Here is a 16,629-nt window from a genome sequence, read left to right on the forward strand (position 1 = left end):
ACCAGAGAAAGACAGGATCAAGATGTGAAGAGCTTTATATTATGTGATAAAAAAAAATTAGTACTTTTTCCTAAAGTTAATGGGAATCATTGGTGAATTTTAATAGGGGAGTGCTATCAAGTTATATTTGCAAAGATTACTCAGTAGTGTGGAGGATGGGATTGAGGGACAAAATGAGATTGGAAGTAAGAAGACTGGTTAGGTTACTGTGGTAACCAGATAAGCAGTGATCTGTGTCCAGGCTGATCTTGACACTAGAGAGGAAGGAATAAAATTTGAGAAATAATTAGAAGATAGGATTAATTGCACTAGGTGAGGGAGAAGGATAGAGTCTTAAAATGTGGTGCGGATAAATGGGCCAATGGGTAGTGTTGGTCAAAGTCAATACAGGGTTGAAAAAGCTGGCTTCTAGAGGTAGAAGGTATTGATGAGGAGTTCAGTTTGAGGTATTTTGGGTTGGAGGTACCTGTGAAGACAAACGGTTAAAAATGTCTGTTAGGTAGTTGAATATATGGATCTAAGATTGAGAGAGATGTCCAGGCTGGAGATCCAGAAGTTGGACCGTTAGCATATAGGTGACCCAGGGACAGCATTAGAACGGAAAAGAGACGAAGCTAAGAATGGAATCCTGTGATGCACCCACATGTAAGTATGAGGAACATGGGAAGAGATCAAAAGAAAGAGGTAGAAGGAAGATTAGGATACAAATTTTCTAGGTTTTAAGAATGATGGAGTGTTAAGTATCACATCCATATGAGGGATCAAGTAACAAGTAAGATAAGGATGGGAAAATGTTAGGTTGCTCAGTTAGGAATTTATTGGAAACATTATCAAGACCAGTGCTTTGCAAACCATGGCCATCTGAATATTGTAAGTTATGCTAGTTTTTTGGGAAGCTTGCTACTTGCTCTGTGTATGAATTTGGCATCACCAGGGAGCTTGCTAGACATGCAGACTCTCGGGCCTCTACTCAGATCTTCTGAATCAGAATCTGCATTTTAAGAAGATCTGCAGGTGATTCATATGCTCATTAAGGTTTGAGAAGCACTACTTTAGGATTCATCTGCACTAGCTAGAGGAAGTAAAATATATGTTTGTTTTGTGCAAGAAAAATTATAGCTTCTGTTACTTTTGTATTTTTAAATTATTGTAGTAGCAAAGCCAGGATGCACACATAAGTAGTTTTTTTCTTTTAATATTTTATAAAACTCAAATATTCTAGCACCGAAGAAGGTAAGTTCATGATAAATATCAATTGAAGCACAAAGCTGATCCTCAAATTTGAGTATTTACGGCACTTGATCCAGGATAACTTTGTAAATTTGAGTTTCTAGCCTAAAGAACTACATATGTATTGACACTGTATGGTATTTTTATAATTCTGTAGGATTATTCAGGTCTAATTAAGTTTTAAATAGTCATTGGCTAAATAACAATTTTGACCAAAAAGTTTAAGTGTTTGTGGAATCTCTTGGTCAGTTAATGGTGAAAAATTAGTGTTTACTTAGAAATGTATTTCTCCCTAAAATATAAAATATATATATATTTTAGGATTAAATATAATTTATGATTTCTTTGTTTAGGTGGTGTATCTTGTAATTATTGGGTACTTGAAAACCTCTTAAATGGTTTTAAACTTTCAAGTGTGATAGTTCTGTAGTAAGTGTGTAATCCTTGTCTTCCCTTCTGATAAAAATCCTATGGCACCTGATAAACTGATTAAAAATTCAAATATTCTTCTAGACATCTTATGGACTAACAGAATTTTAGAGCAAGCAGGGGCCATTTCCAAGCCTTTGTTTTATAGATAAAGGAGGTCACGTTTTGGTTGTGACCTTCCCCAAGGTTAAATAGTGGCAGATCTTCAAAGAGGAATTGTTTTTTCCTCTGTCTCAGAGTGGTACTAAATCCTATAGGTGAGAGTTTAGCAAATTTTAATGTGCATATAAAATGCACATTTTGATTTTTGTAGGTCTGGGTTGAGGCTTTATAGTCTACATTTCTAACAAGCTCCCAGATGATGCTGATGATGCTGTAGGTCTTAAGTTCTATACGTGAATTGCAAACAAAAGCAACAAAAACCGCTAAAAATATAATGAAGTTAAATGGAGAGTTGTTTTAAATATCACCTTCTGAGACCATTTTCACCTTATAGCAACTCAGTAATTGAAGGGTGTGTATGCAGAAAGGTGTATATATATGTTGGGTAGGGAGGGGATTGATTGAAAAAGTGTATCTACCATAATAGAATTTTGTTCTCTTTTTATCTGGCAAATGTGCATATTTTAAGTTCTACTTTTTTAAAAAAAGTTTCTGTATGCATGCATATTAAAATCTTTTACTGAGGATCATAGTTCTTTAACTTTATTTAGGTGGTGGTTAAAGGTCTTATAAATTTTACTTTTATTACTAAAAAATGGTGTCTGCTGTTGCAGAGAAAATCAACAAATGTTATTTCTTCATTGTGTTGTGGCAAGTCCTAAAAAGGACTGTTAGGTGCTCCTCATCTTTAATTAATATAATCAACATTTTCTAGTGAATTGGTAGTACTAGTTAAGAAAGTAGAACTAGTAGAGTGCTTTGTAGCTTGGTAAATAACTGAGAGTCTTTTAAGGAACTACCCGGCAGTGCATTATATACAAGGAGAAGTATTTTAAGTAAGCTGGTTTATAATATAAAAAAGCATAAAAATGGTAGGTTTGGTTTTTTTCTCTCTCATTCTAGGTACAAGTTATAGTAAACACATTTTGACTCACTACTTTTTCACTATATGCTTTAAAGTAGGAATGCCTTTCTATTCACAGGTCACAAGGTTAGGAAAATTGCTGGCTTTCTTTTTCCTTTCTGTTTTTTAAACAATCGGCTTGAGTAGGCCTCTTCCTGAACATGAGTTCTGTGCAACAGTTACCCCACCTCCACTATCAGGGGCTCCCATATGGTGTACTTCTAGTTTGGTATTCTTCTGAATTTTTTTTCTAAGAATTTATTCTTTTAGACCAGTTTTAGGTTCACAGCTTAATTGAGGAGAAGGTAGAGAGATTTCCCATATACTCCCTGTCCCTACATATGCACAGACTCTTCTATTATCAACATCCCTGACCAGAGTGGTACGTTTATTGCAATTGATGAACCTACATTGACACATCATTATCACTCAAAATCCATAGTTTATGTTACAGTTCTCTCTTGGTGTTGTACATTCTAAGAGTTTGGACTAATGTGTAATTACATGTGTCCGTCATTATGGTAGCATACTACCTTAAAAATCCTGTATGCTCTGCCAGTTTATCCCTTCCCTCCTCCCCCAACCCCTGGCAACCACTGACCTTTTTTACTGTCTCCCTAGTTTTGCCTTTTCCAGAATGTTGTTGGAATCATAAAGTTTGTAGCCTTTTCAGGTTGGCTTTTTCCACTTAGTAATAAACATTTAAGGTTTCTCCATGTCTTTTCATGGCTTGATAGGTCATTTCTTTTTAGCGCTGAATAATATTCCATTTTCTGGATGTAGCACAGTTTATCCATTCTTCTACTGAAGGACATCTTGTTTGCTTCCAGATATTGGCAATTATGAATAAAGCTACTATCTTCTAAGTTTTTAACTGACTTGTGACTGTCTATTAAAAGGTGTATGTATTGGGGGCACAGTTGAGCTTATTTAACTCTCAGCAATTGATACAAGATGACTTTGGTAAGTTGAGTTTCTAATCTAAAGGACCACATAACATATTGACACAGAGCAATGTGTATATTCAAATATAAATGTTTAAGCTTTTATAGCTATTATAAATATATTAAATTTTTGTAATGCACGCAAAGCTAACTACTATTTTTTTATAGGCATTTCCCCCCTTGGTTCCACAATCCTTCCCCCTCCCCACTTCGCCTTCTGATTTTACTTAAGGCTGAGTTTACTGCGTTTGGCATTTTGTCTCCTGTTTCCATGGCAGCCTTACTTTTTTCTGTTATTTGGTCTCTACTATCTCTCCCTCTAATCCTCCTAACACTTGTTTCTTCCTCCACTGTGCCCCCAATACCTACACTTTGGGAGTGGTAGAACTCAGCTTGTTCTTTGCTTTTGAGTGGCATTTGCAGGCCAGAGTTTCTCAGATTTGTCAGATCCTAAGAATAATCCAAAGTTGCTAGTTCCACATACACACTTAGAGTCTCAGGTTCCTCTCCTGGAAATTCTGATTCATTAGGTGTGGAGTGAGGCTGGAGATAAATACCTCAAGTGATTCAATTCCTATGATCAGGCAAATTTAAGAAACACTGTTTTAAACTGTGTACTATCTACCATTACTTTGATTCCCTTCATTTGATCTGTAGATACCATCCTCTTAAGAATTTCATAGAATCATAAGCCAAAGGCTCTTTGAGATAATCTTGTGTAAGCTTGACATAGTGCAAATGTTTTAGAAAATCATTTTTGGATTGATAATTATTCAGGAGCTTGTCTCTTCATAAGGTATCATAAGGCTTCCAGTGGGCCCTCAACAGTGTTTGGGAAGCTTACTTCTTTTCTGTAGTCAACTTGCTTACCTATTTTTCATGATGACTTTTCAAACTTTTTATCTGTTTACATACTTTCTGCATTCCCTCCTGTTAGAATAGTGAAGATATCCCACCTCCTCCTCAAAAGCTAATCTGCCTGTGTTCTGGATTCCATCCCTCACCACAAAATATACATGACGTAACATTTACTATTTTACTAATTTAAGTCTGTAATTCTTTGGCGTTAAGTACTTTCACAGTGTTGTACAACCATCAGCACTCTTTCATATTCTAAACAGAAACCCTGTACCCATTTTTGTCAGCTTTTCTTCCCCTTTTGTGTTTTTTAAGTTGGAGCTTTCCAAGACCTCTCCTCTTTGAGCTCTGTATTTTCTCTAGTTGTCTCTTTTAAGACTAACATTGCAATTACTGCCAATGACTAGGATTAATAGCCTCAGTCCAGACCTCTTCTCATTTCAGACTCAGCTGCCTTCTTGATGTATCTGCTTGGGTGTTTCAAGAGTACTTTGTATTAGGTCCTGTTGCTGCTGTAACAAATTACCATAAATAGAGTGCCTTAAAACAGCATAAATTTAGTCTCTTAAAGTTCTGAAGGCACTGAAGGAGAATCTGGTTTTTGTTTTGTTTTGTTTTTTTGACTTTTTAAGCTTCTAGTGGCCATCTGTATTTCCTGGCTTGTGGCCCCTTCCTCTGTCTTCAAAGTGCTTCACTCCAGTCTTTGCTTCTATCCTCATATTTCCTTCTCTCTGTAGTGGGCGCTCCCTCTGCCTCCTCCTTATAAGGACACCTGTGATTACATTTAGGGCCCACCTGGATAATCTGGGATTATCTCCGGATCTTAAGACCCTTAATTTATTCACAGTTGTGAAGTCCTTTTGCCATATAAGGTAACATTCACCGGTTCCAGGAATTAGGACTTGGGTATTTTTGGGAGCCGTTATTCAGCCTACCACACACTTTAAGCTCATCCTGTCCAAAACTGAAGTTACTACCTCCCCACCCAAAGCTGGTCCTCCTCCAGTAAAAAGAGTGGTTTTTCCATCAGGTTGCAAAGGGCAGACATCCTTGACACTCCCTTTTCTTGTCTATCATGTCCATTCTTTCCCCAAGTCCTGAGAATTTTATCTCATGGATATTTTACAAATCTTTTTTAAAAATCTGTTTAAAATCAGCTCCACTGCTATTAGCTTAGTCTGTCGTTTCTTATTTGGAATACTACAGAAACCTCCTAACTGGTCTCTTCTCTTTAAATGCCTCTCTGAGAAAACAAAACAAACAGATTGAAGCCTCCTTCTTCCTGAAAGAAACAAAGACAAATGTGATAGCTTTCCTTTTACTACTTTAGATCCTTTAGTGATTTCTCAGAATCCTTAATGTGGCCTTTAAGGCACTCCATAATCTAGCCACAGCTCATTTCTCCAGACTCATCTTTATTTTTCTCATTTATTTTCTGTGTTTTGCATCATTAGTTTTCTTTTAGATCCTGGAAAGGGTGATACTTAGGAGATTTTGTTTCCTTTAAACTTATTCTACAAGTTTTAGTTCAAGTTACTTTAAGGAACACTTTATCCTCTAGATCAGGATCCCATGTTCTCTTTCATAACGTCTTAAATGTTCCACTCTGAAAACTTGTCACAGTTTATAATTAAATATTTGTTTAGATTAGTATCTGCCTGTAAGTTTCCAGAGGCCAAGAAAGGATTTGATTCGCTATATCTGTGTTTCAGACAGTGCTTGGCATATACTATACAGTAAACTTTTATTGAATGAGTGATACCGGCTTTCCTTTAATTCCTGTTCTTTATTTAAGGTTATATAAGTTTACTCTTCTGTGATAAGCCTCCAAGTATTTGAAGATTGGTGTGTCTCCACTTTAATCTTTTCAAGTTAAATACTTTTACTTTCTTGATTCTACCTCCAATTTGTATGGTTTTCAAGTCACTAATCATCTCAATTGTTCTTTTTGGGTGTGCTCCAGTTATAGACTTTTTTTAGCCAAGGATAGAAGATAATACTCCAGATGTCTTCTTTGCAATAGAGTATTGCCTCCCTTGGTACAAAATATACAAGATATAGGCTAAACCACCGTAAGATCTTACGTACAGTGGCTAGAACAAAATAAGTTTTTCTCTTGAGTAACAAGCCCAGAGGTAAGCAGCTCTGTTCCGTGATGTCACACAGGATCCTACTTTCCTTCTATCTTTAAGTTTTGCCATTCCCTTTGGTGCTGTCACGTGTATGGTTGAACCTAACCCTTAAAAGAGAGAGAGGGGAAGTGGAGAGCAATCCACTTACTTATAAAGGCATGCTCTGGAAGTTACCTATGTAACTGATGCTTACATCTCATTGGCCAAAACTTAGTCACAAGCCACACTTAGCTGCCAGGGAGCCTAGCTCATTGGCTACATGCCCAGGAAGATTTGTTACTAAAAAGAAAAGTAGAATAGATAGTAGGGGATAGTTAGTAGTTTGCTTGTTTGGCATTAGTGTCACGCAGTTGGTATACGTTGAATTTCTAGTCATAAATGCTGTCCATCTTCTAACTTGTGCTGTTAATTATTTAAATGCATCACAAATGTTAGCATTTATTAAATTTTTTTACACAAGTGATGGATACTGTTAATCAGTTTTACTACTACTACTTTTTTTATGGCCACAGTTTAGTGACAGATTATTTCGTTTCTAGCCCCAGCAAACATAAATTCAACAATTCCTCAACAAATTCCCAGGTTTACTTTATTCCTTTTTCCAAATAGAAAAGGATGCTTTATATTTATTCCTGTCACATATTCATTATCCTAGGTTTTTGCATTTTTAAGTTGTCTTCAAGTTCAGTGCTGTTGAATTTAGTGGTATTTAAATTAGGTAAACAGTACTGTGATATAAAAATATTAATTCGGTTTTACTTTGTGTGCAAAATTTAAAGTAATATGAATTCTTTCAAATTAATAATGCATTAAAAGTTGCATAATCTCGAAGCAATCAGGCCAAGTAAATAGAAAACTGACACATGGCAGTGTGCTTCTTCAGGAGTGGTCTTGGGTTATGTGAGCTTTAAATCGTGATAGGTCTTCAGGACATTTCTCACCTAAAATTCCACTATCCTGTATAGTTTGAAACCTTTCTTGGCAATGGAATTGCTGATAATTGGAAATAGTTGAGGGAGGTGTTGGGGGAGACATATTTCTTATTACCTCTGAAAGCATACGATTCCTAGAGCTGGTACTGAAGCTTAAATCTGTTTAGTTGTTTTAGGGTGCTTGGCGTAGAAAGGCTAGAATAATGCTGGGAAAAGTTCCTTTACTTCCCCTTCCCTATGTCTGTGTCCCATGATCATCGTCTTTCCCAGTCTGCCTCCTCTGGCTTTTTATAGCATGATCATACAAATGAATGGAAGGTAACTCATACAAATAGATGCAAGGTAATCCTGGCCTGGACAGTTGCTGCTTAAAGATCACCTGAGGTGATTGTTGGGGAAAGATTTGTAAGGAATTAAGAAATCTCTGCTGTTTGAGAACAAAATCTAAGACCTTTTTTTCTGTGTATATGTGTACGTGTAGGGGTGATATTAAATTGTCTATGGAAGAAAATAGCGGTTGATTCTGCAAATGCTGCTAAAGAACTAATAGTAAAGAACTGTGTAAGAAATACTAGGTTGTCATTTATGCTTTCTATTGAGGCAACATAGGTGGTATTTAAAAAGTAACAATTGATTCTTAAAAATTTTTTTTGTATGTTTAAGACCCACCTTATAAAAGTATAACTATATGTTAGGCTTTTCAATGTAATCTACATCTTAACTAAGGTAGAAAATGGAGGGTTATTGGTTTGAGTGGAAATCCTGAGTAGAATCCAGTGTTTTCAGTCTACTCATCTGTATGCACAGGATCTGTCTGTACCGTTGAGATACATTCATTCAAATTGAAGGTAGAAGTATAAGAACATCCATTAAACGACTAATGAACATCAGATTATATTAAACAAATTGGTAGATTCCATTTGAATGCTAGGATTCTCTGGGCTACAAATTTGTATAGAATATGTTCTAAATTCACTAGAGAGTTAATAAAATGTCTGTGTGCTTGTAGATAACATTAGACTTCAGAAAAGGGAAAGATCATGAAGGGTGATCAGTAAGCCTTCCAGAAGAGAAGAAGTCTTGAACGGATCTTTGAAAAATAGCTAAGATTTGGGTTGACAGAAAAGAGGACTTTCCAAATAGGGCAGATTCAAGAAAAAAATCATTGCAGTTTGGCATAAGTTGGGTAGAGAAAAAGATAGCCTTCCTAAGGTGGGGGGTCTTACATGGAAGTGATGGGAGATTGTTTGGTAACCGTCAGCCTGGTATCTGGCCTAATGTGGAAGCTTTCAATTTAGGGAGTACAAAATGAATATGGAAGATTGATCTGACCATGGTCTTTTTTTTTCCCCCTGTCCTGGCAATTTCACGGTTAATTTACTTTACTGATTTTTTTTCTAAATAAAGATCACTGTAAAGTGTTTGTTACAAAGTTAAAAAAATCATCATTCTCAGAGAATTTAAGTATGTCTTAAAGTCTTCAATATTTCTTTGAGATGTTGGGACCATGGACTAACTTAACTTGCATCTTGAAATCTCTGTTTGTGGCACATATCAATGTATTTGGCGGTGTGCTAGGGTGCCTTTCTGTAACTATTGACTTCATCCAAGGTACTGACCATTGACTTCTTAGTATATAGAAGAAATAGCAACATTGGAAAAAATACCCTATTCTAATTCCTTAATTATGTTATAGTGTACTTCAGTCCTTTCTTCCCCATTTTTCGTTTTATCTCAGGTCAACAGGACATACTGCTGTGGCACCTACCGGGCAGGTCCTATGCGGCAGATAAGTCTTGTTGGAGCAGTAGATGAAGAAGTTGGTGATTATTTCCCAGAGTTCCTTGATATGTTAGAAGAATCACCATTTCTGAAAGTGAGTGTTAATTCAAATTATTCACATTCTGATCATTAGTTAAGTGGACACTCTCCATTAAGCTAATCTTGTCTATTAAAATTAAATTTTATCCAATATTTTGAGTAGAAATCTTTAGAAAATTATTGGTACAAAATACTTCAATTATTCTTTTTTACATATGAACTACTATCTGATGTAGCATTTATTTCTTCATATACACACACAAAATAAGCTTCCTAGGGCCTTCTTTTGGGTGAGTTGTGGGGGGGTTAACTTGTAAGTAGTCTAAAAAAATTTTTTTTAATGTGACTCATTCATCTGACTTCTAGATGACTTTGCCCTGGGGTACACTTTCCAGCCTCCGACTCCAGTGTAGATCCCAGAGTGATGATGGGCCTATCATGTGGGTAAGGCCAGGAGAACAGATGATCCCTACAGCAGATATGCCAAAGTCACCCTTCAAAAGACGACGGTAAACGTTTATTTTTCTCAAATAAGCAAAAGCAGTTTTTTTTAGTTGATTGCTTATGAAAATGATTGCGACCTGAGCACAGTTTGAAAACCATTTGTCTAGATTATTTGAAGAGCTATTTTAAGTAAATCTTCTAGTGGTCAGTTCCTCAGTCCGGTCCACTCATTACACAGTCATCGGAGTGAGGCATCCTCTTAAAAAACAAATTTAATTTTTACTTCTTTTCTTAAAACCTGGGTCCTAACTGCCTGAAAGATAAAAGTCCAAACTCCTTTGTGTGATCTACAAGGGTCTTCTTCTAGATGTATCTGCTTCTAGTTCACTGCAGCCACACTGAACTCAGTTTCCACACCATGATCTTTCACAGCTCTGTGCTTTTTCACTCTTCTTACTTGGAATGGCATCCCCTTCCCCATTTCCTCTCTACCTGACAAACTTAATAAATTTTCAAAACTTAACTTTGATGTCACTTCCTTTGTGAAGCTTTTCTTTGTTCCCTTGGACAATTAACTGTTCCCTTCTCTCCACTCACACATCATTCTGTTCATTAATGATCTGTTTACCTGTTTGTTTTTTACTAAATTTTGAGCTCTTTGAGGACAGGGACTGTGTTTTATTCCTGTCTGTCTTCATGACACATAGCAGGTGATAAGCGGTTGCTGAATGAAACCGATAATGTATTCTATAGTAATTCATATTGGGCTAACATATTTTGTGTTTCAGGCACTTAAATGAATATTAACTTATTCTAGTATTATGAAAAGTGTCGTTTAATGAGACTGAAAATGATTTATATTTGCTTGGACTTTGGAAATAGAGCTCAAAATAAGTGTCCAGAGTGAGTATTAATGGACTAGTCTCGAATTTACCTTAAAACTCATAGGAGAATGATACTAGAGCTAAGTATGGAATAACCGTAGGTACTTGAGATACTGCATGAAAATACTTTGTAAAAAGTATATGAATGCAAAGTGATGGCATAGTAAAACCTGGCAGTAAATCAAAACTTCTGCACATTGCTAGACCACAGCACTTTTTGTACATTATAATGATGAAACTTGAAATTCTAAATTCTTAAGTACTATATACACTTTTTGCTCTATAATCTTTCCAAAAAGGAAATGACCATTATTTGTTTCCTGATTGTTACTAACTTAAAAAAAATCAGATGATAGAAAAAAGTAAAAGAAGCCAAAAAATATCCATAATCCAACCCATTTAGGCATATTAATCTTTCAATTTTAAGTCCATATATACTCATAAATATTCTGTTTACACAAATGAACTCATTCTTTACGTGATGTTTACTTTAAAACTTGGATTTTCTTTCCCTCGGGTTTGTGTGTTATATTAAGATGCAGCCTTATCATTATTTCTAAATGACTATGTAGTTTTCACTATATAGTTGTATCGAGATTTATTTAACCAGTTCTTTATTAGTGTAATTTTTTTCCAATTTTTCATTATAAGCAGTATTTTGTGTTGGAGCTGGTTTGTACCAGCTTACAGGGCTGTTATTTGCCTCCTAGTTCCACACTGAGCGAGGTCACATTAGTAGCTTCAAATTGGCCATGTTGAGAGTATTTATACCACAGAATTAAGGAAATCAGCCATCTCCCCCCAAATCCAGCTGTTAAACATGTACATGTGACTGACTGTGGCTGGTTGGCTGGCTTGTTGGCTGGCTGAATGATTGGTTGGTTGGTAGGTAGATACATATCTTTGTTTGTATACATGTTTATTTTCTCGGTAGAAATTCCTAAAGGCTCAAAGTATATATACATTTACATTGACTTCCAGAAATGAACCAATTTATACTCCCACCAATAGAGTAAGACAGTACCCTTTTCCTCACACCCTCCACTAACATTCTTTCTTATTTTATTAATCTGACTGGACAAAAATGTCTCATTTTTGTTTGCTTTTCTTTGAGGTGTTTGTATTTCTTTTATGATTCCCTTTTAATTTCCTTTGCCCATATTTGTATTGAAGTGTTTTCCATTTGTAAAAATTCCCTATGTACTATGACTATTAACTTTTTTTCTTATGTTGCAAGTTTTCCTCATTCTTTTCTTTTAGCTTCAGTTTTTTCTTTACTCAGTTTTTTCCTCTTTACTCACAGGAACACTTGTTTATATGTTGTCAGATCTGTCTTTTCCTCTGAAGTTTCTCTCTTAGTGGCAGGCTTATAGAAAGGCCTTCTCTCATTTAGTATTATAAAATAATTCACCTACGTTTTCTCCTAGCATTTCTGTGATTTCAGTGTTGACATATTTTACCTACCTCTTGTTGATTTCAGTATAGAGGGAGAGATTTAACATTTTTTCCAAGTAGTTAGGCAGCTCAAACGTCATTTACTTAATGGTATATTATTTCTCCACTAATCTGAGGTGCTATCAAATTTTATTTCTGTTGAGATTAAATATTCCTAAGTGAGGCATTCAAAAGCGCTTTGATTTAGAGTGAATAAATTAGAAGTGAAACACTAATGTCATCTTTTTGTGTTAATGAGAATGCCCTATTGCCGAAAATGGTGGAATCAATGTGAGAAGCTGTCTAGTTATCAAGGGCACTGCTAATGAAGATGATCTTTGAATTTATGAACTCTAGAGTTAAAGAAGTACATGCACAGGGTTTTAAAAAATCAAATAGTACAGTAGGGTTTATAATGAAAAACCCTGACCACCTTTCCCTCCAGAGGCAAGCACCTTTTTTCTAGAGGCAAAAAACTATTTCTGTTTTTAATGTCTTTTTTATTTTGTTTTGTTTTAAGGCTTTGATGGGAAATTTGTCAGTTTCTTGTTATGATGGATAGGGATTCCTTCCCTTTACCTGTTCCCTAAATAGTTAGATGACCCCTACTTTACTCTCTTGCTACCCACTTCTACTTTTTGTCAGCTGTTGCTTATACATTATTGAGGTTAATTCATATTCTGCTTTAAAACCATAAATAGGTTTTTATATGCTTTGTCAATAGGTATATTCTAAAATTTGAAAGCCAAAAAATGGCATTTATAATATTATGGTAGATAAGTTTATTGCAGACCCAACTAGTAGGCTAAAAATTCATATTCTAAGGTTCCAATGTTATCACTCAAAGGAATAATATGCAAAAGGATCTTTCTTTTCTGTGTTTTACCTAGATACTGAAAATTATGCCACGTTTTAGTTTGTTTCATATTTGAATCATGCTGCTGCTTCTTTTAAATTGTTCTGTTTTCCTTGCAGTGTTTGATTGCCCTTTTCTGAGGAGGGACATATACTTTTCTTGACCATATCCCTAATCTTGATACATTATTTTCTTCTAGAACCACACTGACTTTCTCTTCTCTGACTATGACTTTGACCTTTGGCTTTTTTATATAATAAGCCTTTTTTTTGGGGAGAATGTTGGTAGTTACCTTGCATTCTGTGTTCTGTTCATCTCCTCAAGAATCCAGATTTTTAATCATACTACCTGCTCTAACACATCAGTTTTTTACCTGGGAATCTTTTGGTGCTTTGTGTTCTCTTACTTCAATGTGAAAAGCTTATTTCACAGTTGTCAACGTCAACCTAGGACTTCCATTTCACGCTTTTCTGCATTAATCTATGGTTGTCTTCTTTGTAGATTTATTTCCTTCTCTTGCTTGAGCACATTCTCAAGTAATAGTCTTAAGAAAAGAAAGGTATTCTGAGATACTATCTGTCTGAAATTTCTTTTTCTGTAATTAAATATGATTGGTAGTTTAGCTGTAGTCCAGAGGATGTATTTTCCCTTAGAATTTTTAGCATTGCCCTAGTGTCTTCTGGTATCTGATATTGTTGAGGAGAAGTCTTAATGCTGGTGTAATTTTTGTTCTTTTGTAGGTAACCTATTTTCTTTTCCTCTCTGAAAGCTTAATTTCACAATGATATGTCTTTGTTTGGGTCTTTCATTCTTATTCTTATTTTTTAATCCTTTTTTTAATTTGGTAAGTCCCTTCAAGATTCATGTTTCTCTTCATTTCTGGGAATTTTTGTTGCCAAATTGCTTTGGTAATTTCTTCATTTTTCTCTGTTTCTTTCTGAAACTACTGTTGGTTGAATAATAGATCTCCCAGTTTGATGACCCTCATATTTTCTTTTTTATTTTTTTTTAATTTTTTTTAAAGATTGGCACCTGAGCTAACAACTGTTGCCAATCTTTTTTAAAAATTTTTTTAAATTAATTTTTTATTTTTCTGCTTTTTCTCCCCAAATCCCCCCAGTACATAGGTGTGTATTTTAGTTGTGGGTCCTTCTAGTTGTGGCATGTGGGACACCACCTCAGCATGGCTTGATGAGCAGTCCTGTGTCCGCGCCCAGGATCCGAACCAGCAAAACCCTGGGCCACTGAAGCGGAGTACACAAAACTTAACCACTCGGCCACGGGGCCGGCTCCGAGCCTCATATTTTCTGTTACTTAGCTTTTTGCTTTTGATTTTGGGACATTTACTTGATTTTTGTTTTCTAACCTTTCTTTTGAATTCTTACATTTCAGGATTGGTTATTTTGGTGTTTGTCAGGCTGCTACAGGCCATCTTCACATATCTCGTGATTCTGGGTTGACCCATTCATATCTGGGAGTAAAGCTTTTGACCTACTGGTCATTCTGTTAATAGTTCAGTGAGGCTTGTCAGGTTTCCCATTAGAGTTAACAGGCATAGGACTGGACATTAAAGGATGTGTCCAAATGCCAGAGGATTACATTAGTTCTATTCATATGGTAAGTACAATGTTTTTTGTTTATTTGTATTTTGAAGAAGATTAGCCCCGAGCTAACATCTGTGCCAATCTTCCTCTATTTTATATGTGGGAGGCCTGCCACAGCATGGTTTCATAAGCGGTGCGTAGGTCCACAGCTGGGATCTGAACTGGCGAACTCCAGGCACCGAAGCGAAGGGCGCGCACTTAACTGCTGCGCCACCAGGCCGGCCCCAGTACAATGTTTTTAGAGAAGAACATGCAGGGGTTTTTTGGCTGAAAGTTTATCAGGATGCTTTTGGCTACAAACGGCAAAAATCTTGATTCAAACTGGTTCATAAAATAAAATGTTATCCTGTATATCAAGAAGTCCAGAGAGGCTGGCTCTGGGTACCATATGGTCAGTGACTCAGTGCTGTCATCAAGGAACCGGATCTTTTCCTTTTCTCTGTTCTGTCACTCTCTTTGCCTAGGCTTTGTACTCACGAATGGCTTTCTTTATGGATGGCTAAGGAGTTCTAGGCATCAGATCTGGATCTGGTTATGTCTAAGAGAAGAAGAGACTGTCTTTTCTTCTACTTCTTTCTTAGGAGCTAGGAAACTTCCCAGAAGTCTCCTTAGCAGATTTCGTCTCTTACTGCTAGCCAGAATCAGTTCATGCCTGTTCCTAAATCAGGAACTGATTGCCTAAAACTGGCAAGGAACATTAACTTAACACAATTTGCCAGGACTCACTTCGGGGCTTGTGAATGAGGTCCCGTATAGGGTAGGAGCAGATAGCTAATGAAAATCAGAGTTCTGTCAGGGAAATAAAGATGAGGGATAGATGCTAGATGGGTCACCCATAGTCTTCTCCATGGGGGTAAATGCCGGAACTGTCCACATTTCTGCCGACAAGGTTGGTAAGTGACTGGTTCATTTGTAGAGTTTCACTTTAATTTCCCCTTTCTCAGCCTTACTTCATTTCTGTCCATTATCATCATTATACCCGGCAAATTTTTTTTGACTTTTAGGCTTCTTCTCTAAGGTCTATTGAGTAGGCCTACTGCCTTTTTAGCTGCCATTCCTTTCTTGTGTATTCTAGGCCTGTGGCTTTCTCTGCTCCGTTTTATCAATCCAAGACACTTTTAATAATTTTCCGTCTTGCAGAAGTTTGTTGATATTGTTCATTTACTAATTCATTTCCTTTGTTGCTTATTCATTTCTTTACTGTCACCTTTAGATTATTATATTTAGAAACTTTTGAGCACATAAAAAAATCAGAAGATAATCTAATAAACTCCCATGTATTCAATATCAACAGTTATCAACTCACAGCCATTTCTCTTTCATCTGTACTCCCATGTATTCCCCCATCTACTCTCCCTCACACCTACCATGTTAGTTTGAAGCCTTTTACTTTCTTTTTAATGTGGAAATAGATAATGTAGATGTTCAATTTGCCATCTTGAATCAAGTCTGGTAGAATGTTTTGAGAGTTAAAAAATGACTCAGGGTAAAGAAACATATAGCCTTGAACTTTGAATTGTATTTTCTGTTGCTTAGATAACTAAATTTTCTGTATTCAAACACTAGATTTGAGCCAAATCAAAGATATAACTTCCCCGTTATCATGACAGACTGAGAGAAGAAGGCAATCACATTAAACATTACAATAGAGTGTGTTAAATGCTAATGACCAAAATCATTGAACCCTTCTCAGCCATCATCTTGTTTAAAATTTGATATTTTAGCAGACTTCCCCTTATTGCTATTAATACTTTTTCCCCCCCTTTACTTCACAACCAAATCAACTCCAGATCAATGAATGAAATTAAAAATCTCCAGTACCTACCTCGGACCAGTGAACCCCGTGAAGTCCTCTTTGAAGATAGGACAAGAGCTCATGCAGATCATGTGGGTCAGGGGTTTGACTGGCAGAGTACGGCTGCTGTTGGGGTTTTGAAAGCTGTACAGTTTGGTGAATGGTAAGTTAATGAACTCAACTGCAAGGTTGGTTAATGT

The 16,629-nt window shown here is 36.1% G+C and overlaps 1 protein-coding gene across 2 annotated transcripts in view; it reads left to right on the plus strand.

Moving 5' to 3' along the window:
• RSBN1 (round spermatid basic protein 1) overlaps window positions 1-16,629 on the plus strand; it is a 38,650-nt gene that overhangs the window by 15,427 nt on the left and 6,594 nt on the right. For both annotated transcript variants that reach the window (XM_070607916.1, XM_070607917.1), the window contains 3 exons: window positions 9,330-9,467; window positions 9,779-9,921; window positions 16,425-16,592. In XM_070607916.1, the coding sequence (XP_070464017.1) occupies window positions 9,330-9,467; window positions 9,779-9,921; window positions 16,425-16,592 (449 nt within the window). The remainder of the gene's footprint in view (window positions 1-9,329; window positions 9,468-9,778; window positions 9,922-16,424; window positions 16,593-16,629) is intronic.

This window comes from Equus przewalskii, unplaced genomic scaffold (assembly GCF_037783145.1).
Source record: "Equus przewalskii isolate Varuska unplaced genomic scaffold, EquPr2 ChrUn-13, whole genome shotgun sequence".
Classification (NCBI taxonomy): Eukaryota; Metazoa; Chordata; class Mammalia; order Perissodactyla; family Equidae; genus Equus; species Equus przewalskii.